The 25,140-nt window shown below is 46.2% G+C and overlaps 1 protein-coding gene across 1 annotated transcript in view; it reads right to left on the bottom strand.

Annotated features, from left to right (window-relative positions):
- The window catches only part of Abtb3 (ankyrin repeat and BTB domain containing 3), a 273,659-nt gene extending 267,512 nt beyond the window's left edge, over positions 1 to 6,147 (bottom strand). The window contains exon 1 of the mRNA XM_021174021.3: positions 4,487 to 6,147. Coding sequence (XP_021029680.1) covers positions 4,487 to 5,636 — 1,150 coding nt within the window. The 5' untranslated portion in view covers positions 5,637 to 6,147. The remainder of the gene's footprint in view (positions 1 to 4,486) is intronic.
- Positions 6,148 to 25,140: the final 18,993 nt, after the last annotated feature.

The following is a 25,140-nucleotide window of genomic DNA, read 5'->3' as shown; positions in this document are numbered from 1 at the left end:
TAATATCTGCCTGGCGGATACTAGCCCCACTGTGCTCTTTGTTTCCAGAACTCAGTCCCACTAGTTTCATGATTTCCCAGCCTTGGCAGTTTAGTATCTAAATCTAAAGGAGAGCAGCTGCAAAAGTGGCAGTATGTGTGGGGCAAAGCCAGAAAAACCTTTCAAAAGAGGATTCAAGTGCTGGCAAGATAGCTCAGGAGGTAACAACCTGAGCTTGATCCGCAGAAACTATATAGTGGGAAGAGTGACCTGACTCCCATGAGTGTTTCTGACCTCCACCATGTTAGACTGCAAATTGCTTCAGCCCCAATGCAGCCTCTACTTCCCTAGCCCAAGATGGTCCACAGAGCCTAGAGAGCAAGCAAAGGGCCTTCATTTCTCTCTTTCTATTCCCAGCCTTGGCCATCACTCCAGCTTTCTTGGGTCCTAACCAACAACGCCCCAATGTCAGCAGGAAGTAGTCACAGAGAAGATTGCATGACCCCTTACCATTTATTATCAATTGGGGGGGGTGATGTTAGGTCTCAAACCCAGGAAAATGGCCAACTGAGATGCCTATTTAACACATCAAAGTGGATCTGGCTGCCAGGTTCTCCCAGCAGCCCTCAGTCCCTACCTTTATAGGGTATGGCTGGCATACCCTGCTCCTACCCTAAACTTTAGCACTGGTTTGGGCTGCCCTTTCCCCAGGCAGCAGGCAGCAGTCTAAAGAGCATGGCACCCTTACTCCTACCTCGGCCCTTCCTACTTCTGTTACTTTTTATAATACACAAACGAGAAGGATGTGGGCACTTATCTCTTGGGTCCAGCCTGCTACACCTGTCAGGCTTCTCTTCTACTAAAGACATTATCATCTCTCTTTTCCTCTTTCGGTTTACCTTTTACTCTTTTGGTCTTCCCTTCCCCCTCTCCTTACATGGCCTGGCTCAGGGTCATGTTCATGCTAGGCTCTCCCAGATGTCTGTCTCTGATTGTGCTCTACCTCCTGTCTACAATAAACCTTCTCCTCCACCGTACCTAGGCACAGTCAGGTCCGTCCTTTTTACTTAGTTTTTCCATTCACACTGATCTCCACATGGGCACCCATGTGTGCATGCACACCTGCACACACACACACACTTTAATAATTTAAAATGAAATTCAAGAAGCTCAGAAGGCAGTTAGCTTCTTTAAGGACATCACTGAGCAGTACAGTACAACAGCTTGCTCAGTTCAACAGGCATCAAGAAAGTAATTTCTAGCTGGGTGTTAGGTACAGCCTTCAGCTTGGAGGATGATAACACGCAAAATTAGTGCTGCCGGTTTAAATCGTCAGGTATAAAAAGGTGGATAAATAGAAACAAAAAGGTACAGCAAGTTGCATGGAGTCAGTGCTCAGCTGAGTAGATAATGAAGTAGGATACCCTGAATGCAGAGCAGTGGTCGGCACCTGAAGTTACAGGCACAGTGGCTAGGAGTATGGGCACTGAAGTAGACCATCTGTGTTCAAACAAACAATATAAAAACAAACGTCTTACTTACCACCCCCACCCAAAGCTCCATTTGTGCCTCAGTTTCTTGCACTGTATAAAGGAGATGGTAGCAGTACTTTGAGTTTTGTTTGTTTTGTTTTTTGTTTGTTTGTTTGTTGAGACAAGGTCTCATGTAACCCAGACTGGCCTCAAACTTTTCTACCTAGCTAAGGATGGCCTTGAACTTCTTCTCATTTTTCTCCCTCCACTTCTGCATGCTAGTATTACATGGCTGGGTTGTTCATTCAGTGCCGGGAATTGAACCCAGCCCTTTGTGCAAACTCAGCAAGCACTCTACCACCTGAGCCACCTCCCCAGCCTGACAGTTGTGCTAGACAAAAGACACACTGGGTTTCCATGTATAAAGTGATCCTAAGAACAGGTTGGCTGTGATCAGTGTCTTCTTGGTCCCTGGCATTTAAAAACTGTTCAATAGATATTGAAGAACAGATGAATCCACAAATGAAGAAATTAATGGTGTTACTGAGTTAAAAGAGGGAAAAATCCATTATGGAAGGTGTGTGGTCCTCAGGAAGGCTTGCAGGTCAGAAAGACTGCTGTGCAAACCAGTTAAAGAAACAGGCTTGGTGTTCAGTGTATGTTTGGATGCCTGAGACATTAATCACTCATTCCTTAGCTCTTCTGTATGCATGCCCAGCCATTTTGAACAAGCCCGTAGAGTAATGAAGAGATCAGGATGAAATAACAGCATGTCTTGAACCAGAAAAAGCTGAAGGAAGAGCCCTGAGTCCCAGGAGTTAAGCTGTGTGGTGTGCGGAAGTCTGTGATGGCTTCAAGGCCCAACCACCACTCACTCACCCTGCCCAAAACCAGCCCTGTGGTTTTCTCTTCCCTTAAATTAGCCTTACTCCACAAGGGATAAACACAAATGCTGTCTTTACAAGAGGCTAAAGATCCTAAAAGCAAAATCTATTTGGAAAATGATTGGCTATTAACAGAGCTATGGGAGGAGCTGAGGGTATAGTGTGTGTTAAAACCTGCATTCTGCAGACAAGTGGACAGAAGCCCAGAAAAGTCACCCCAAATCTCTCAGTTCAAGAGAATGCAGACTAAGAGGCATCAGGATGCTGGTGTTGGCAGACTAGAGCTTCCTCGGGGTCGGGAAGGGGGGTGGGAATCCCTGTTAAAGTAAAATGAGAGAGCAAAAAAACCCCAAGAGGAAGATGAGGAGTTGTAGCGCTGAGATAACTCGGGCTAAGGGCTGACTGCAGTGGGGGGCAATGGGAGCCTACAATAGGGAGACTATTAAGCTGTCTGTGATTTTAGGTTGAGGGTGCACTCTCAAACAAAGAACAATTCAAAACTCAGGGTTTTGCAGGTAAATCCTCCATTCTGAAAAAGTACACAGGAAGCCTCATGCTCTGTCACCAGATGTTTTCAGTCTCAGTGGGATGTCCCTGTGTACTTGAGACTGTGTCTGTGCAGGTCTGTATGCCTTGGTATCCTCTGGGGAGTATGCCTTAGGGCAACAGAGGGGGTGGGGGAATGGGCTTTGGCAAAGAGATTGCAGAAGAGTCTCTGGAATCCAGGCTGATCCTAGCCCCTCCCCCAACACACACACACACACACATACACACACACACACACACACACAAGCTTTGCTCTTTTCTTCCCCTCCCCCACGATGATCATATCCAGGTGAAGAGATTCAGTCAGAAAGTCCATCAGGGTAAATTTATAAACGGTTAAAGCTGGAGCCTTATACCCCAGAAGCCTGCTGGTTTGCTCCTTCGCATATTCACAAGGCACTTGCACACACATGCGAGGGCACACCCACATGCACACTCTTGGCACCCCAGAGGCCGAGCCAGGCCAGACACATCTCTCCTTTGGCTTGGAGGAAACAGACAGGCTGTGACATGAATGAAATCTACCCAGCAAGTCTGCCTTTTCGCTCCGACCACGCAACCTCGGGCCAAACCGCTTGGAATACTTAACAAAGTTTTATTTCGCTTTTAGAGTCTCCAGTTACTCTTCTTCCATTTCCTGTGGAAAATTGAAGCTTTGAAGTGTCTAGCTCAGGCTTTTGCAGACGGGGACTGCCATTGCCACCCGGAAAACAAGCACCCCAGCACCACCCTATGGACATCCAGGACCCCAGGTTCAAACCCACTTGGCACCTTCCAGTGGGGCGCGATGAGGGGATTTTAGAACTCCAGAAAAAGGATGCCTGTAGCTGATAACCCCTACCTCCGGCCTGGGTCCCTAGTGGCTCTCCTTCAGCCAAGTGACAGATGTAAATCACCCGCCAGAGCCTGGAATACTTGGCCTTGCCCATTGCTACTCCACCCTCCACCCCACCCCCACTCCCCTATCTCCCCAGCCCTGGGTTCAAGTACTCAGAAACTGTTCAGGAAAACTTGGAGCAATGCAGTGTCGCCTCTCCACCACCACCACCACCACCACCTACATGAACACGTTTAGGCCCACCCAGCTCTATCCCCTTCCACCTTCGCTGCCCTCAGCCATGCCTTCCTAGCGCATCCACAGCGACCCCAGAGGGCCTGGGGCAAGCGAGAGAACTGCACGGCAGACAAGTGAACCTGCCTCCTCCAGATCTTAGCCCAACTCGTGGGTACTGGAATGTGGCCCCTTAAATATCACAACAGGGTTCTAGAAGCTATGCACGAGACTCAAACGTCTCAAGCCCGATCCGAGTAAAACAACATACTAAATTAAATGTAAAATAAAAAGGGTGTTGGATTTTGCTCCTGTCTTGCGGGAGGGAGGCAGTCACCTCCTGGCCCTGCACAAAGGGGGCGGAACCCTGTGTGCTCTGGGAACATTACTACCAGTGTCAACCACGCGGATCCCAAGCTCAGGAGTGAACCTACGGGTTCCTGGCTGTCTCCACTCTGGTCCCTACCTCTAAGGCCGTGGAGAGCGCGAGTGGCCAGAGACGCGGGAGGGGGACAAGAGGCAAACTTGAACCCGGAGTTGACAGAGCCACTTACCACTGGCGTTCTTCCCACAGATGAGGTGCTGGTAGGGCTGCAAGAGCCCCCAGATTTCCGAGTCGTTGTTGACCGTGTGCTCCAGGGTCTCCACGGTGAATTTGGGCGCTTCGTGAAGCGTGTGGTGGTGGTGATGATGGTTGGCGGCGGCAGCAGCGGTGGCTGTGGCTGGCGGGACTGCGGTCGCCGCCGTGGCTGGCGGGGCGCAACAACTACTGCCCCCGCTGGCGCTGCTGGCTGCGCTGCAAGGGCCACCGCTCGCCGCTCCCCCTCCCGGCGTCTCGCGCTCCTTATCCGCTGCAGGGGCTCCGGGGCCTGAGCCGGGGCCTGGGCCAGAACCGGAGCTGGAGCCAGGGCCAGGACCGCTACAGCTACGAGGTAGCCCGGAGGCCAACACCCGCGAGTAGATGTCCCGGAAGAGACTCTCCATACAAGCGGTCAGGTAGATGGCGGCATGCTCGTGGATGCGCAGCGCCACGCGGCTGTCCACCATCCAGCGGTACACGCGGCCCACGGAGAAGGTGAGGCCGCAGCGCGCCGACTTGCCACGGCCCAAGCGGTCGCCGCCAGCGCTGCTCATGTTATAGAGGGACAGCGCGGCCAGCGCGGCAGCGGTACAGTGAGCCGCCAGGCCCCAGGACAGCACGATCTCCATGGCACTCTGGATCTCGTACTTGGTGCACTTGGCGAAGCGCAGGCTCAGGCGCTGCGCCTCTTTAGCGATGCGCACTAGAGCCCGGCTTACCAGCATCGAGAGCTTGGCCAGCGCGTCCTTGGGCAGGCTGCCGGGGACCGCTGGGCCTGCCCGGGGATCCCGCGAGCGCAGCAGCAGCAACTCCAGTTCCTGGAGGGTCCAGGGGACCTCGTCGAGGTCCGGCAGCAACCGCGAGCAGTGCTGACCGGCGCAGTCCAGCCCCTCGGAGTCTTCCACCAGGGCAGTGTTGACGGTGTCAAAGCTGTTGTGCCGGCTGTGCATGGAGTCAGCTAAAGGCGGCCAGCAGCTCCCGCCATACGGGGACGCCGGGTGCGAGTCAGAACAGCACAGAGACAAGTTGGAGGAGCGCACAGAGTCCGCCGCGCCACCATAACCCGAGTCCAGCGTCAGATCTTCCAGCGTTCGCACCACCGGCTTCTTACCTCTCCTGGCCATCGCTGCGCCACTTCATGCTGCAGCCGCCGTGGAGCCGAGGGGAAGGAAAGGCAAGGATCTGTGGGCACCGGAGTCCTCGGGGACAGCGGGGCTCCACGTCGCCTAGGCTCACTTTCCCACCTGGCGTGGCCAGCAAGTGTCACTACTTTCGCCTGCCTCCCCGAGCCGTCACCACGGGAAGATACACGGCGGAACCTGAAGTCATCTTCTGGAGTCGGGGCCAGAGCTAGGGCGCACTGAGCCGCGAGCCAGGCCAGGATGGAAGCTCCCGCCAGGACCCGCGCCTTTCATCCAAAATAAAAGTGTCTGGTCCTCTCCTCCCTGGGACCAGACGGATGCAGAAGCCTCCGAGCGCCGGCCACAGTGTCGATAGGACCTAGATCGCCCCAGATACGGCCGCCGCAGTTCGGCGGGCTACGGGTTCCCCCGGCTCCGGGATCCGGGCCGCGGTTCTCTGAGCTCCCGCCCCGCACTAAAGCGCTGTAGCCAGGCGGCTGCAAAACCCTGCTGAGCCCCAGCAAACCAAGCAGTCAGAGGGCGGGCGTATGCAAAGCAGGGCCGTCGAAGAGCCAATGGAATCGGGGGATGCTAATTACTTAGGTTTTTTTTTTTTTTTAATTCCTCCCTTCCATGCGGCCCCGCCCCTCAGACACGCCCCCCCAGGCCTTGACCAGGGCTGCAGCTAGGAGGGAGCCGCGGCCTAGGTGGAAGCCTAGAGAAGAACAGCCATCCTGCAACTGTAGCTTCCCTACTTCCTGCTTTCGAACTATCGACAGAAATATCATTTATATCGTTATTTGTTCCACTCTGCGGTTCACAACGTGTTTTCCCGAGGGTTACTTTCTGCTTTGGCATGTTAGATTTCTCTTTCCCTCCCACCAGCCCATACAAGATACACGTTTCTCCTCCCTCTTCAGGCACCCTGACTAATTCAGGCGAGTGCCACTTCTCAGCCTGGGTTTGCTCCAGTGTGGAGGGAAATAAAACAGGAAAGTGGTGAGGGGGAGACTGATAATTGCCACTGGGAAGCGAATCTCTAGCCATAAACCACCTGTCACCGGGGCTTTCTAGGTTTGTTCGGCAGACAGGAATCTACACTTACCCTTAAGTTCCAGGGTTTGTGTGTTTGTGTGTGTGTGTGTGTGTGTGTGTGTCCTGGCCACTCTGTGGTTCTGGTGGACAATGCTTTAGACTGCTCAGACTTAAATTTGTGCAGAGGAGAATATTCTTTTCAGCTAAAGAAAGATACAAAATATATGTGTGAGTCTGCTGCATTTCTGTGTCTAACGGCAACATTGCTTGGCTATTTGTCTATCTCTACCTACCTTAGGAAAAACCTTATTCATTCAAAGATTCCCTACCTCCCTTACACAATCCTGTTCCTACAAGAAGCCCACCCTGATCTCCCAAAACTATCCTGGGTGTTTCCACCACCCCACCCTCTTGGATGGCTTCACATTTCTGGGCCCTTGTCACTCTGGCTTGCTACCACCTATTTATTTGTCTGGATCCCACATTGGGCTAGGGAGTTGTGGTAAATGTTATGAGTCGACAAGGGAAGGACGTACTTTGAACTGCTGGTTTGAACGTTCAACTGTGGCCAAAGGGATGTGAGAAGACACTCAACATCACTGGCCATCAGGGTAACTGCAAATCAGAACCATAAGGAGCTGCCAGCTCATGCCTGTTAGGATGGCGATTATCAGAAAGTCAAAAGATTACAAGCATCAGCAAGGGTGTGGAGGATAAAGAAGAGTGTACTCTATTGGTGAGAAGGGAAATTGATATAGCCATTATGGAAAATAATGCCGAAGATCTTCAAAAAATTACTAATTAGAACTACCACATGATCCAATAATCCCACATCTGGATCTTTACCAAACAGAAATAAAGCCACTATTTAAAAGATCTATTTACTCCCCTCTCCCTGTTCATTGAAGCATAATTTGCAGTCGCTAAGAGAGAATATTGTTCAGACTCCAAAAAGAAGGAAATCTCGCCATGTATAACAAATGGCTAATCTGGACAGTATCATCCTGCTAAGGGGAGTGTCTCACTTATTGTATGGCTCTAAGAAGAATCACACAGTAGCACCAGAATGTACGATGGTAACTGGGTGCAGACAGGGGCGGGGAATTGTTCAGCACACAGACTTACAGTTAGAGATGATTGTGTTCCACAGTTCTAAGACATTACATACATTCAGGGTGGCATCTAGAGTGAATGATGATGTAGGTAGGAAGTTATCTGTAAGTGTTCTTATCAGGCAGAGGAAAAGGTCAGATGTATGGGTTGAGAGGTATGTTAATTTTCTCGATTATGGTAATTATTCACAATACATATATTAAACACCACATAGTACGCCTTAAGTGCCTATCATCTTTGTTCGTCATTCAAATCTCAGTAAGGACGGGGGTGGGGCATAGGCAGCTGTGGATTACCTGCCGTTCATCCTGCATATCCCATGTCATCCTGTAATTTCCATCCTAATTCACATCCATTGCAACACGTTCCCTTTCCTGTTCTCTAATATCAGAATCTTCCTAAAGTTTACCTCTTATGTTGTCACGCATAACAAAATCAAAACTAACAAACAACTCATATCAAAAAATGTGAGCTATTTTATTTATTTATTTATTTAGTCTCCCAAGTACCTAAAGTTTACACTCATTACTTGGCTTTCAGGAGTCCCACACTATTCTTAAACTTCCTTTCTGTAATTTCACACACACACACACAGAGAGAGAGAGAGAAAGACAGAGACAGAGACAGAGACAGAGACAGAGACAGAGACAGAGACAGAGACAGAGACAGAGACAGAAGGAGAGACAGAGAGGCAAAGACAAAGGCAGAGGGGGCGCTCTCTCACACATACATTGCGCGCTCTGGGCAGGTCGGATCCCTTCTGTAGGCTGATATTCCAACCAGCACTGTCTCCCCCATCCCCTGCCGCTGCTCTTTTCGTGCAGATGTCCTTCTCCCCTCTCATCTTTATTAAACGTCCTCTCTTCCCAGTGGGATTCGGCTCCATTTGAGAGTGCTGCGATGTTTTCTTTTCCCAATGCCTCCTGCTCTCCTCCCAGGCAGGAAAAGGTATCCCCGCACACATGGCTCAGTGCTTGTTTTAAGCCCTTTTCATTTCTCTGCACGGTTTCCTGGCCATCTTGTCTACCTCAAGCCCATACGCTGAGGTGTTGAGCTTGTTGAGGACGCTGAGTGCTGGGTGGAACACAGCGAGCAAAGACCTGAGGAGGTTTCCTGTATGTGCAGGAAACTCACACAAAGCAGCGCATGGCACTGCACACTGACACCTTCCCTCCTGTGGTGTGGGGTCAGCCTGGTACCGGCTGTCTTTGCCACTGTGCCAGCCGTACGCCCTAAGCACATCAGTTCCATCCATTTTCACCTCTTTTATTTTTATTTTTAAGATTTTATTTCTCTTATATATATGAGTACACTGTAGCTGTCTTCAGACACACACCAGAAGAGGGCATCGGATCCATTACAGATGGTTGTGAACCAACATGTGGTTGCTGGGAATTGAACTCAGGACCTCTGGAAGAGCAGTCAGTGCTTTAACCACTGAGTCATCTCTCCAGCCCCCATTTTCACTTCTGTTTTCTTATCTCTGAGATGCCCCAGTCAACCTACCTTGTAGAGTTGTGTAACTGAAATAAGGCTCCACATTTTGTAATAACCCTGATCATATTTATTAGAAGATTTTATACTCCCCCCCTTTTTTTCCACAGAGCACTTATTACCTATGGAATCAGAAGAAAGGAGAACAGATATTATTATTACTTATAAAATAAAGCTATCTCAGTTTGAAGGCATTGCCATATCCTGCAGAAGTTTCATATGTACATTTGACTCCTCCCCCTTCCAGGCTGCACGCTCCTTAAGAGCTGTGACCTCATCTAATGGCAGCCAGTAATGATGCTCATATTTCATAGCACCGTGGAAAACTGAAAGCCAAACTTCAGATATTTTACGAAGGGAAAATCCTTTGTAATAACATCAAATGACCATGAACTGTAGTTTGAATATGCTTGGCCCAGGGAGTATCGCTATTTGGAGGTGTGACCTTGGAATGGGCGTGGCCTTGTTAGAGGAAGTGTGTCACCGTGGAAGTAGGGCCTTGAGGTCTCCTAGTACTTAAGCTCCACCCAGTGTGGAAAGAGCCTCCTCCTGGCTGCCTTCAGATCTAGATATAGAGCTCTCGGCTCCTCCAGCACCATGTCCACCTGCACACTGCCATGCTTCCCACCATGATGATAATGGACTGAACCTCTGAAATGGTAAGCCAGCCCCAGTTAAATATTTGTCCTTATAAGAGTTGCCTTGGTCATGGTGTCTCTTCACAGCTGACTAAGACAGTGAGTGACAGAAAACACTGCCAAGAGTAAGCACACTGGCAGAGTGATAAAGGTCCCATAGGATTAGAAACTTCAGTGTACAAAAAGCAGAAAAGATGTGAAGGATGAGGAGGAGAAGGAGGATAAATAAATTATTAAACAATCCTGCTTAACAGAGATAGTTAATATTAATAGTTTGTATTGCCTTCTCTTTTAAACTTTCCCTTGGCAGTTTCCTTTGGAGGCTGTGTTTCCGTGTATTTGAATAAATCAACACAGATGAGGTTTGTAATAGTTACTTCCCTCTGTGATAAAACAATATGACCAAGGCAACTAACAGATGAGTTTATTTGGGTTTACAGTTCCACAGTGTTTGAGTCCACGGTGTTAGAGCCAAGGCAGCAGGCATCTGGAGCACAAGCCGAGGGCTCACATCTTAACGGCAAGGCCAAGCAGAGAGTGGGAACTTGAAATGGCACAAATCTTTAACCTCTCAAAGCCCACCTCCAGTGAGATACTTCCTCTTACAAGGCCACCTCCTTAGCCTCCTCAGACCGTACCACCAACTCGGGAGCAAGAGTTCAAATATCTGAGCCTCTGGTGGACATTCTCCTATAAGCCACCACAGGACTGTTCTGCACATCGCTCTGAATTCTGATTTTTTTTCCCAAACATTCCTTCAAATCTTATCCCTTCTCTCATGGTATTAAAATCCATTCTAAATAGTTTACGTTTTGGGGCTAGAAAATATTCTATTGCATAAAAATTTAAAACACACACCCGCAAAGTGAAGACAACATTAGAGGATTGAAAGACCTCCAAGCTCATGGGTTAGAGGCTAAAAGCTATTGCAGATTCGATGAAATTCCCATCAAAATTCCTGTAATATCCTTCACAACGAATCAAACATTCCAGGCAATAAATGGGGTAAGGGGCCATGAAAGCAACTGACTGTTCTCAAAAGGTAAAACACAAATGGCCAATGAAAATATGAAGAAGTGTTCAACCTCACTGGCCATCGGAGAAATGCAAAATAGAATCACATCGATATTCCATCTCATCTAGCCAGAGCTGCGAACACCGAGAAAGCAAATGACAACAGATGCTGGTACAGATGTAGGCAGAAGGTAGTAAGTGGGTACTTACTCAGACAGTGGGATTAAAGGATCAGTATCTATGGAAATCAGTGTGGTGATTCCTCACAAAACTAAAAATAGACCTTCCATACGACTGCAAGGGACTCAGGCCAGTACTTCACAGAGAAACCTGCACATGGTGTTTGTTGTACCACTATTCAGGATAGCTGAATTACTGAACTCTGCTAGATGTTTAACAGCAGAGGAATAGGTAAAGAAAAAACAATGTGGCATGCATCCAAGAAGAATAAAGCTATATTCCTTGCAGAAAACTGAATGCAACTGGAGATAATCATATTTAAAGTGAATTGAGTTAGTTTCAGACAAGTATCATACGATTTCTCTCGAATATAGCTCCTTCGTTCCACGTGGATGCACATGGTCACGTATCTATATCTGACATGGGAGTAGAAGTACAGTCGTCAAGGAGAGCAAAGCGGCTCAGTGGGACTGTCAGGGGAGAGAGACATAAGGGAAAGCACTCAATTCATGTTTTATGTGAAAGCATGTCCCGACATAGCACAGTACAGACTAATTAAAAACCCCACAGCTTGTTTTTACTTTGATACACTGATTTCCAACTTGGTTGCTTCTGCTCATTTCTTCACTGCTGTGAGTAATTTAGGGGTGGGCCTTTTGCACCTATATAAGTCTTCAAAACATCTCTATATCTGTTATCTTTTAAGAAATGCAAATGTATAATACACATGTACTAAAGATTAAAGAGAAGGAAAAGTCATGATATTACATCAGTGAGATTAATTGGCCTCCCGGAAACCAAAGATTTAGAAAGGTTTTGCATCAGTTACTCTTCTCATTGCTGAGACAAACTCTGGACCATGAGGAAGGAAAGGCTCGCTTTGTACTTTAGGGGGTTATTTCCCCATCTTGATGGGGAAAATCATGGCAGTAAGAGCATTTGGTCTCATTGCATCTAAACTCCGGATGGGGAGAGAGAAACAGCAGCTGAGCTTCTGCTCACTGCCCTGACAGATAGAACCAAGACAGGAATCTTGCTGGTTATGTGTCCTGCTATCGGGGGTATCTTGGGGAAGAGTGACTTGCCAGTGTGCATCAAGCACATGGGCTCTGTGACTTTCCAAAAAGCATCCCTCTAAGTGGTCCTGGCATACTTTTCAAAAGCAACATAAAATGCTTTAGATGATTCTGATTTAATATAGTGTCTTAGGGTTTCTACTGCTGGGATAAAACACCATGACTGTGGCAACTCTTATAAAGATCATTTTAAAAAGTTTCAATGGGGGTTGGCTTATAGTTTCAGAGGTTTAGTCCATTATCATCATAGCTGGAAACAAAGCGGTATGCAGGCAGATATGGTGCCGGAGAAGGAGCTGAGACTTCTCCATCTTGACACCGAGGCAGCAGTACACTGAGTGTAGCTTGAGTATAGGGGACCTCAAAGCACACCCCAAGAGTGATATGACATATGCCCTCCATCATGGCCACACCCACTCCAACAAGGCCACACCTCTTAATAGTGCTACTCCCTATAGACAAGCATTCAGAGACATGAATCTATGGGGGCCATTCTTAAAACCACCACACATAGGATTTTGGAAAACAACAAAAGTCTTTCAGTAAAGTAAGTTGGAATGACTATGAAGCAGTTGTGAAGAGTAACAGTGGAGATCTTCATTTCTACAGCCTATCGTATTCGGAGAAGTGTTTTAAGTGAAGGCTTTGGAGAGTACACAAAGTGTGGCCACACATGTGAATTTACTTGCCTAAAAATGCTTAATGAAGAACTAATAATACACGATGCCTAAGGGCTTTCTTGAAAGGATGAAAATGCTAGCTACAATCAGGTTTGTTTGATTTGTAGTGTTTTTTTTTTAATTAAAAAATTTTGTGCAATATATATATATATATATATATTATCATTTTCTTTCCCCTCCCCAATTCCTCCCAGGAGTTTTATTTATTCTAGTCCTGTCTCTGAAATTTTCTTCTTTAGATTTTTCTCGTTTTCTTCTTCTTTTAAAGTCTAGCCAGGCATAGAGGTGCATGCCTTTAATCCCAGCATTCAGGAGGCAGATGAGTCTCTATGAGTTCAAGGTCAGCTTGCTATCCTAGTGAGTTCCAGGGTAGCCAAACCTGTCTCAAAACAAACCAAAAAATCTGAACATTTTTACAATAAACAAGTACCGTTTTGTTTTTTATCAGAGCCATAAAAGTACTTTCAATTGAAAATAAACTTATTCTCTGCCCATGATTCCTGTCAATCCAAGTACTAAGGAGCAACTTCACCCTTCAGTAGTCTAAAATCAGAAAAACCTGTTGACTATCCTAGCAGCCAACTTGCCAAGCAGCCTCATTCATTGTGGCTCATCACATCTCTCCCAAGAATCTGCCATGCTCGACTGTACCAAGCAAGGCCACTTGCGTTAAGAGCCTGGTTCTGCTACTTACTCAAGGAGGCTCTAGCCTCAAGCAAGTTCCTCGACCTTGCCAGGCCTAGCTGTGCCTTCCTTCTTCACCATTAATTGAGGCAGAAAGCACAGCATTCCTTCAAAGCTCAGAAGTGAGGCTTAAAGGGCAGGGTCAGGACTCTCAGGTCTGACACTAGCTGTTGGCTCTGCTCTTGCAGTCAGATGGTAGCCTGCAGTTGGGGGTGTGGCTGTAAGCTCCACCCATCTCTGTTTTCTCCTGGGCTCCCACAAGTTAGCCCTGCCTTGTCTCAGAAGAGTTGGAGAATCTGGGAAAGGAAGTTCCCTGTGACTCAGGTAGGCAAGGCAGAAGAGTGGAAGAGCCGGAATGAGCGTTCAGCACAGGAAGATGAGCCATTCAGAGGTAATTATGGTACTGTAAACCGCGAGTCTCTTTTATGGTGAGTCGCACTGCAACACCACACATTTTCAGAGGTGACCTTTCACTTGTGTTTTCCCATCGTTCCTGGTATCCTTACTCTGCACACAGTTCCCAGAAGCCCCACAATGAGCCTCAGACGCTGGTAGGCTCATCTTTCTAAACCAACTCTCATCAGTATCAGAAAGGAATACTGCTTGCTGGTCTCTGTCCAACTTCATTATCTTCCGTCCTGTTCAGGTTCCTCACTCGCTCGTTACAACTCATTACAGCTTATGCATAAAGAGCGTCTTTACCCACAAGGTCCCTTTTGTACTAAATACTAGTACTTAAAAAATTAATGTGCCTTTGTAACTCTCTTACAAGTCTTTAAGAATCTAGCTAACCACGTTCCTGTCCTGCCTACGGGGCTGGCTCCTCTGTTTGCACTGCTTCTTTGAAGCCTTGAACATGCACCTCCATGACAGTCCTTGGCAGTAATTGCTAGCTATAGGCAATATTAGTAGCAACAGCCACTGCTGTAGTTGCCTTTTGCATTTTTCTCTGTGTAACAAAACAGTGTTTAAAAATGTTAGACTCAAGGTCATGAAGATCCAGGTTTAAATACTGACAGTGTGGGTTTTTTTTCAGTTGCATTTCTAACCTATGAATTTGTATTCACTAAATCTATATACATACATATTTCTTTTGTAATACAGGAGATTGGACTTAGGATCTTGGGCATGCTGGTTGGGCATGCACTGAGCAATATCTCCACCCCATCTGTTAATTTTTCCTGTTGGGAAGATCATAACACCAGCTAACCTGATAGGATTGTGGGGATAGAAGATAAAGCATGTAAAAACTTAGTAAAGTACCCAGTGCATTGAAAAGTTCCAACAAACGCAACTGTGGTGGACTGAATGAGAAATGTCCTTAAGAGGTCCATGTATTTGAACACTTGGTAGCACAGTTTGGGGGAGTTTATGGAACCTTTCGACAATAGGGCCTTGATGGAGGAAGTATGTCAGTTGATGGGACTTGAGGGTTTATAGCCTCAGCTCACTCCTGTTCTCTCCCTGCCCCCTCCCTCCTCCATTTCCTGTGTGCATTTGAAATGAGATCACCTGTGCGTGCATCTGCTTCTGCCTGCTGCCATGATGACATGATGAACAGTGAGCCAAGAACCTTCCTTAAGTGGCTTTTGGCTGTGTGTGTGTGTGTGTGTGTGTGTGTGTGTGTGTGTGCTCACAATGAGTTTCTGCATGTGCCAGTGGAGACTAGACGTCAATGTATTCTTCCTCAATTACTCCCCAGCTTATTTTTGAGAGAGGATTTCTCATTAAATCTAGAGGTCACCAGTTAGCTAGACTGGCTGACCAGTGAGCTCTAGGGAGCCGCCCATCTCTGTCTGGCAACACTGGAGTTATGAATGTGTGCCATTGTGCCTGACTTTTCTCTGGGTGCTGGGGATCTGAGCAAGTCTACATGCTTGTGCGGCAGCCAGCTTTCTATTCTTGGTTGTCATAAACTAGAGATAGAATTTTAACCTATAGCTCCTTCTCCATCACACGCATCATCGGTAATTCCCCATGGCTCATTATTGTCCTTGCCTTACACTTATCTACTTGTTTTATAACACGAATCTTTGTTTTCTCCTAGTTAAGTTTGTCAGTTCTTCCCTTGAAAGGTCGGTACATTTAGAAAGGTCTACCCTCTTTCCAAGAGTAAAATATTATCCAGTATTTTATATTCTCTGACATTTTCACGCTTAACCTCAAAATATTTAATCCATCCCGATTTCTCCTTACCTTGGCCAACGTTAACACCACTTAATTTCTAAATCAGACCTTAAATGTCTTCAAAGGATATAAAAGGGACATCTTCAGTTGGAGAATGTATTAGTCAGTCCACTCTTAACTGATAGAATATGTACTTTTGCATATATTGTGTTATATATTTTATTAGCGTGACTTTATTAAATTTATTAGAGTGACTTAGAGAGTATGGTCCAACTAGTCTAACAATGGCTGTCTACCAATGGAAGCTCCAAGGATCCAGGTGTTGCTCAGGCCCTGAGGCTGAATGTCTCCTCTGGTCTTCAGCATGCACTGGAATCCTGAAGAAGCAGGCTCTAATGCCAGGGAAGGAATGGACCCGCCAGCAAGAGTGGAGGCAAGCAGACAAAGGGCAAATGCTTCCTTCTTCCATGTCCTTTATAGAAGCTGCCACCAGATTAAAGGTGAATCTTTCTACTTCAAGTGATTTAATTAAGAAAAATCCCTCACACGTGTATCCAGCCACTTGGGTTTTAGTGAATCTCAGATGTAGTCAAGGTGACTACCAAGAATAGTCATCATAGGGAAGTCAGTCCATTTACTGTTTTATGACATCTGGAACATCACATGAATTCCTCAGGGGCAATCCCTCCAAATGTAAAATAGGGATGCCAGTTCAACTGCCTCATAGGCAAGGTACCTGGCAACTTTCCATCAGAGACAGGAGACACTTGATCCCGATTAGGCCAGAAAGATGAAATCTCAGGTTCTCTCACATGCTTTCCCCAGCAGGCTACTGTGGGGGCGGGCAGAGCAGTGGTAATCAAGGAAAAAGCAGGCCAAAAATTCATTTTCTTTGAAACACCTTTCCAGAGCTTTGTTTGTTCCCGCATCCTTTAAACATTTTAAATACCGTCTAGCGAAGTGTTTCAGGCGCTATTTCAAAATCGATTATGTTCCCTGTCCTTGAGGACAATGCGTTGCTTCAAGAGGCAAGGCTGTGGTTTTAAAGCTCACCAACTCCATTCTTCCTCTCCTGCACTCTTTGCTTAAACATTGTGGCTGAAACCATTAGTCACAAAATGAAGCAATTAACATGTCTCTAAATACACTGCAGGACAAACACAGTAGCCCCACAAGCCAGAGACTCCATTCTGGTGCTTGCAGGACCTGCCCACAAAGCAGAGAACCAGCCATTTATTTAAATAAATTAGTGGGAGTATGCCTAGGAACCAGGGAAAAAGGAATAGTTATCGTGTCTATAATAAATGGAGGAGAGGCATGCTATGAAATTTTATAGGGAAACCAAAGTCTTTACAATCACAACTTTGATCATTTTTTTGTTTGTTTAACTTATAGAGAATTTTCCATTGTGTGTTCCACAGAACATTAGCCCTATGAAACGGGAAGCAAACAGAATCTGGAAAGCTTGTGAGCCACTGAATACTCTCTCCCATTTTTTGGAGATTCATGGCGAACATTTGCTCCTGGAAGCCCCTGTTTAGGGGGATGGTGAAATGGCTTAGGGGTAAAGATGCCAAACCTGACAATTTGAGTTTAGTCTCTAAGATCCACGGGGTAAGAGCAGAAGAAAATTAACTCCCACAAGTTGTTCTGTAGCCTCCACATTCACACTATGGAATGCTCTTCTACACACACACACACACACACACACACCATAATGAAAAAGTAAGGTCCCTGTTTATTTTGGCAGCTTGGAAACATGTTTTATATAAATTAACTCCATAAGGGTAGAAATAAGGTATTTTAATATTTTCTTATATTTTCCATTATGTATATATGTGTCTGTCTACATGTGGCTTTGTACATGTGAGTACAGTTCAGTGGCTGAGGAAGCCAGAAGAGAATATCAGATCCCCTGGAGCTGGAGTTACAGGTGGTTGTGAACCATCCCATGTGGGTGCTGAGAACTAAACCCAGGCCCCCTGAATAGTGGCTCTATACCACTGAGCCTTCTCTCCAGCCCCCCAGAAGTAAGTTCTATTTTGATTACCCACAATAGTAGCTTTGGGGCCTCACAGACTTGCATATTTATTGACTAGATGAAAGAGTATACTAGTTACCTATTGCTGTATAAAGTATTATTGCATGATTTAGAGCCTTAAAACAGCAAACGTTATTTTACAGGTTGTAAGCATGGAGTAGTTGGACATCTCCTTCAGAGTCCCATGGACTTATAAAACAAGAGGGTTGGCTGAACTGCTGAGTCTTCAAATCTCATTTCAGGAGATCCACTTGAGAGACCACTCAGATAGCTGTTGGTTGGAGGCTTTGATGCCTTGTTATAGGAACAGTCCCCAAGCTGATTACAAGTTCGTAGCAGGGAGGGTATAGGGGACTTTTGGAATAGCATTTGAAATGTAAATGAAGAAAAATATCTAATAAAAAGTGAAAAAAAAAACCAAGTTCGCAGCAGAACAATTACGACACAGTTCTTGCGGTGATGCATATTTATTGAGAAAACAAATGTTTAAGTGCCTGGCAGCACCCCTTAAAGAGGTTAGAAGTCAGAGGTCAGCCCTTTTAGAATACAACACTTTGACACAGACCCACTGTTGATGGGCAGTGCAGAAGTCAAGTGGAAAGGAAGAGGAAGAATTGGGTCATCTGTGTGACATCCTGGCTGATTAGCATGAGTCCTCTTTCATGTGCTTCTCAGAGAATGAACTATATGTGGCCAATGGAATAGTTGTACCAAGACTCCGAATTTTGAATGAATGGCATGAAATGCAGACCCAGTAAGCAAATATTCAGGGTGGAGGTAGTGTTGCAGATTTGGAGACACCAAAGAAGATCGCACACCTCTCTTTTAGAGTGCTTAGTAGAATTCAATGCTTCAGTACCCTAAGAGATCAGGCATAGTGGAGTGGCATGGTCAGTTAGCAAACTGTGAGGAAAACAAAGCATGCCTTGCATGAGAAATTTTAAGAACTAATGCGCATGTAGTCTGATGCCTTTCTTTCTTCCAACTTCTGGGATTAAGGAGCACTGAATTGAGTTGGAGCTTAGGGCCTTTAGCAACACTGAGGACAGGACAAATAAATAGGAGACACAAGGAGAGTGAAAAGCCAGCCTCTGTCATCCAAGACATTGCAATGCAGGAACTGTTTGCCACTACAGAATAACGTGGCTGATATAGTAAGTAGTTCTGCAGTAAATAGCATCACTCAGTGCCCAAGAGTGGAGACTGGGTGTACAGAAGTGTGTAGGCAGAGGTGGCAGCTTATCAGTCATGGCTTTGGTTGTGTGTTTGCTGGGTCATCTCTCTTGGTTCCTGTGATGGTTTGTATATGCTTGGGCCGGGGGTGACACTATTAGGAGGTGTGGCCTTGTTGGAGTGGGTGTGTCACAGTGGTCGTGGGCTATAATGCCCTAGTCCTAACAGCCTTCAGATATAGATGTAGAACTCCCAGCTCCTCCTGCACCATGCCTGCCTAGATGCTGCCATGCTCCCACCTTGATGATAATGGATTGAACCTCTGAACCTGTAAGTCTGCCCCAATTAAGTGTTGTTAAAGAGTTGCCTTGGTCATGGTGTCTGTTCACAGCAGTAAAACCCTAACTAAGACAGTTCCTATGTTACAATGTTGGCAGTGGCTCTATCCCACCAGTACTTGCTGAAGTCACACAGGGTAGGATTCTGTAGCTTGTGACCCAGAACTCTCCTAATATTAAGTCTGTTTCATCTGACGGGAATCTATTGATCCCAGTGTGCTCATTATTCTCCTACCCACAGGCGGTGCAGTCATGTTTAATATTAGAACTCAATAATGAATAAGAGATACTCCTAATCTCAAGTAATTTGCAATCTCATTAGACAAATGATATGCATACAAATGAAGTTGGTCCTGAAAATTAGAATAAACAGGCACATGCCTGTTCTTCACCTACCAGTTTTCAGAAGAAAAAAAAAATCTGGAAACAAAAGCATGGGTGTTCATTTTAATTTCTTTGTGCTTCTCATCACTCCCCCAAGACAAAGTCTTGATTTGAATGATACTTTCTCAACACAGTAATAAGTACCAGTGCCCAGAAGTACAAAGTATTGACTTGTCAAATAACTAAAGGCATGAATTTGATCAAGGGCACAAAGGCTTTGGAGTCAGTGGCCAAGAATTTGAATCTTGCTCTAGCAATTCTTAGCTCCTTGAAGTTTCTTAATTCAGCAAATGGAGGCCACAGCATGGCTACCATCCAAACTTTCACAGGAAGCATTGAAGGAAGTGAGCAGATGCTGTGTGGCTCAGCTTCAGGAAACATGCAGCCAATAGAACATGGTTACCTGGTGTGCACAAGCTCCCCTGAATCTCTGTCATCTTATCTATTACTTTCTATGGACACCGTTGTCTGGCATTTCCATTAGGTTGCATATACTGCTAGGGGCTGGGAACTAACCCTGGGGTGCATGAGCCTTGTGAGAAGTGACACTCAGGGGACTGAGTCTGTATGACAGACCAAGTCTGGCCTGGCCATCGCTAAAGCCTAGCGGGGCGGTCATAATCTTGCGAGTTCCCCAAGTCCCTCCTCTACACTTCTTTCAGAGAACAAAGCCAGAGGCTCAATGTGGGTGATGCTGTAAGTCAAATGCCCAGAGTCCATTTCTTTTCTTCTCTACTGATAGAGTTTTGAGTTTCTTAAGAGTGGAAGAGCATGCTACTGTAAGACTCTGTTTCCGGGGCTGGTGAGATGGCTCAGTGGGTAAGAGCACCCGACTGTTCTTCCGAAGGTCCAAAGTTCAAATCCCAGCAACCACATGGTGGCTCACAACCATCCGTAACGAGATCTGGCGCCCTCTTCTGTAGTGTCTGAAGACAGCTACAGTGTACTTATATATAATAATAATAATAATAATAATAATAATAATAATAATAATAATAAAAAGACTCTGTTTCCTAATGTCCCCTGGAACCGGCTGGCCAGGTGACTCACTTCTGGCTAAAGGTGTGCAGAAATGTCTGGGGCATGAGCAAAGAGTTCCTCTATAGCCGTGTAGGTGGGACCTCTGTCTTCTTAGACACTCCCTTGTTTTAGGAGTTCCTAGAGCACCTTAGAAAGTCCAGAGGTGAAGTGGAGTTTACACGCTTGCATGAACCCCTTGGGGAGAAAGAAAATCATCCATTGGGAGGCTGGAGGACCTAGGAACCTGGTGAGAAGTCATCATATCAGCCCCACAAAAAGCTACTCCTGTTTGACTTTTCAATTGTATGGGAAATTCTAAACGTTTTGTGTAATAGTGGTCTAATCAACATTGACTCAGACTCTCCTATGAGCAAGGCACTATTCCCCACAGTGAGGATAGGACAGAGAAAATAAGCAAGTAAATTACTTTGAAGATAGAAGAACAAAACTGAGATAGCAAATGTGCATTGTATGACTGAAAAGGAGAAGCGTAAAGTGTATGGGAGGACAGAGAGTGCCAGAGAGTGGGATGCAACATAAAAGGAGGGATCAGGAACACCTCCAGTAAGGGAGCACGTTACAAAGGGAAGATGGCTCCAGCTGAGGACCAGCCAGTGTCTAGGCCGGGTGGAAGGATGTGTAAGGAGGTTAGAGGAACAGAGGAGAGTCTCAGGTGATGCAGCAAAGGATGAGACAGGGTGGGAGCAAGAAGTGAGGTAGAGAGGACTGTGTAAGGCAGGGACCAGCAAGCTTCTATAATAAGACAACGAATGGTCTGGGCTGCTGTAGCTGCCCAGACAGCTAGAGAGGAGACCTAGGTCATGTATGTACAAATGAGTATGGCTGTGTGCCCAGACTTTATTTACAAAGCAGGTTGGCAGGCAGGGTGACTTGGCTGGAGGGCTGTATCTTGGAGATCTGCTGAGGTTTGGGTAGTGAGCCCTGGTGTGCCAATATTGAAAGGTGGTGGAACCCTTAAGAATCTGAGTGCAAGGTCATTCACAGATGGCACTGCCCTTGGGAGAAAAGAATGTAGGGCTAGTGGATACTGCTTAGGACTCGTGAGAAAGTTGTTACAAAGGAGCAAGCTGACCATTCCCCATTCTGCTGGCTTCTGTCTGACATGTGATCCTTCGGTGTGCAGTCTACATATGCTACAGCCTGAAAGGCCCTCACCAGAACCAGTGCCAGGCTCTATAGGTTTTCTGCTTGAGCTATATAACCCTCTTTTCCTTATAAGTTATCCTGAATCAGTATTTTTGTCATGCCAACAGAAAATGGACTAAGGCAGAATGTCTTTAAATGATCCGTATAAAGACTTCATCATTTTCCAGAAGTAATTGGCTGGCTTTTGGAAGACTTTGAGCATAGTGACAGGATAGGAATGGCATCCTAAGAGGATCGCTTTGGACATATGAAAGAGAACAGAAAACAAAAACTGGAGAGTGAGTCCACAGTGGAAAACAACTGGGGAGGAGGTTAGGGCCACCGCAATATCCAAGGTCACGCCATACAATAGCCAAGGTCATGCCATACAAACTATGCCTCTGGCTTCCGACAACTGAGAGGATATGACATTGTTACTCAAACAATCTACTCAGTCCACCACAGCTCATGCTTGGCTAGGGTTAACCACCTCCCTTCCTATCCAAAAGGACCCTGAGCACTCAGCAACCAGATTTACTCTGCAGAACATAAAGATCACAGCATCCAATTGAAAGAACAGCAGGACTGGGGCAAGGGGATTTCCAAATATGCAACATGCAATTGGTTAAATTTGAACCAATACAGGAAACCAACACACACACACACACACACACACACACACACACACACACACACACACATGAACACACACCAGCCAAGCTCAAGGCCAAGTAAATAACTGGAAAAATAAGACCTGGATGGGGTTATTCCGTTGGCTTCATAATAGAGCACATTCGTCACCAATGCTGAAATTTGGGCAAGAGTGGTGGAGTTAATTCCCTCCTGTCTACTGTGAAGATTATGGGGACCTGGGGGGTCAAGAATGAGCGAGCTTCTATGGAGAGCAACCATGTCTACTACAGGAGGAGCCAAGACAGAGATGCTTTATGGCCATCTGGTGGAGAACTTGGCTGAGGAGTGAGATGGAAAGAGAAGATTGACAGACTCCATTTTCATGTTGCAGTTACTGTTGGCAGCTTCCACTGTAGGTGCCATTCATTGCCTTTGTTCTCCCAAGTCTGGAGAGAAAGGTCCTCCAGGTGGGTAGACCTTGAACCTGGCCCAGGATGAACTGATGCTAATCATGAAGTCCCCACTTCCCTGTGTTGGTGTTGTAGCCACAAGGCCATGGCTGTTCTGTAGCAAGTGCAATAGTTTTTGCAGAGGGATGCAGCCTCTTTGCTGGGCTCTAAAACCCATCACTGGCACATTACACAATCTGCTTCCAGGCAGTCACTGAGCATGGCAGAAAACCTAACAATTCCAAGAACACAGGGGCAAACACATAGGTGAGTAAGAATTTGCTTCTGGAAAGAAACAGTGAGGTCTAGGAGAAGAAACACACTCCGTTTTGGTTATGTGGTCCATCCACAGTCCTGGAGAGGAAACAGTATCTAATCACATCAAAACCACTCTGGACTGTCCAGGCTGGGATCCCTGCAGCAAGCAACAATGAGGCCCTCACCAGGGACCAAACAGTTGGCACCAAATCATAGGGCCTCTCAATGCACACACAAAACACTTTGGCCTCAGCTGACACACTATTTTAACCCCAAAACTGGTCTCTTTGTGACAGTCAGCTAATAATAGCCCATGATGTGTACTGATCACAGTATATGGCAGGCACTGCTCCAGCACACCATAGAGAATTTCATTTCATCCAGCAAATTTGTGCTAGAATAATCACACACACCCTCAGTTACCAATGGGGAGATGGGGGATCATTAAAGTTGAGCAAATTGATAACCATACACAGCTATGAAATTATGAAACCAGTATTTTGAATCTAAAGCCAACTCTTTTTCTGGTATGATTTTTCCTCTTCTTCAAGACTCTTATAATTGCCCCATTTTTTGAAAAACATAAATAATAAAAGGACAGGCAGCACTGGCTCTGTGGACAGTCTCTGTTGCCACTCTTACTCTGCTACTGCAGACAGTACGTAAGTGAGACAGAGAAGCTATGCTCCAGTAAAAATGTACTTATAAAAACATCCAGGTGGCTGAGGGTGTGGCTCACGTAGGGGAGTCCAGGCCCAGCATACATGAAGCCTAGAGTTTGATCTCAAGCAACACAGACATCAGGTATGATGGTGCACCAGTTTGATCCTGGCACCGGGGAACTGGAGGCAGGAGGATAGGGAGGTTAAAGTCATCTTCAGGCACATTGTGAACTTCAAGCTGTCGTAAGAGGCATACAACCACATCTCAAAATAGAACCAAACCAAATGAAATAAAATAAAACAGAAAGTGAACTGGGGTTTGCTGACCTTCCGTGATAACTCACTCACTTGCTTCTTGCTCTTTCTCTGCACCTCCCCAATTGGGTCTATCACATCTGCTACCACAGCACCCACCCCAAATAAGATACAGAACCCAGGTGAACCCATTTCTTTGTGACAGCAATGAGGGCTCACCTACCAGAAGTCTACTGACGCCTTCTCTTTGTCAGTTCACATTGACCTACTTCTTCTCATTCTTGGATAGAACCTCAGCCTGGGTTACATAGTATTATCTACATCTGCATGTAGATAGAGACATGTGTAATGATGTTGTCAACTTACTTGGCTCCAGATACACCTAGGAGATTAGAAAAGCTGTCTGTGAGGGAATTTTTAGAGACAATTAGATCATGAGTATTTTTTTTAATAACTTAGTCAATGGTTTAAACTATTGATGGATTTAAATTATGGATAGATACTTGGGAAATTATGGTTTTGTGGAGGCTGGGGCATGTCTTTGAAGGGTATTTCTGGCCTTCACCCCTTCTTCCATGACTCCTCTTTATGCCCTGGTTTCCACAAGGAACTTCACTCTACCCTTCCTCTGTGATATTTCTGCTTTACTACAGGCCTAAAAGCAACAGAGGCAGCCAACCATGGACCTTGTGAGACCTTTGGTGCTATGGACCAAAATCCTTCCTCTCTTCATTTATTTCTTTCATGTGTTTGTAACAGCAATGAAAGAGGCCTATGATCAAAATCTTCATAAGGAGACGGTCTGATCAATACATCACTCCTCTGTTTTCTCCCATGTCAGATGGAACTGAGATGGGGAGAGGGACAGATTTCAGAGACTTAGCCAAAGAGCTCCTGTGCTATGGATTCATAGTCAGTTATGTGTGGCTAAGCTGTTGCTCGCTGCCTTAGGAGAGGAGGAGGGAGAGGAGGAGGGAGAGGAGGAGGGAGAGGAGGGGGGAAAAGAGGGGGAGAGGAGGAGGGAGAGGAGGAGGGAGAGGAGGAGGGAGAGGAGGGGGGAGAGGAGGAGGGAGAGGAGGAGGACTTCAAATGATGAGTCAGAGTAGG

Source organism: Mus caroli, unplaced genomic scaffold (assembly GCF_978045245.1).
Source record: "Mus caroli unplaced genomic scaffold, Mus_caroli_1 scaffold_9, whole genome shotgun sequence".
NCBI lineage: Eukaryota > Metazoa > Chordata > Mammalia > Rodentia > Muridae > Mus > Mus caroli.
Note: the sequence above shows the minus strand (reverse complement) of the source record. Positions and strands in the feature narration are given on the sequence as shown.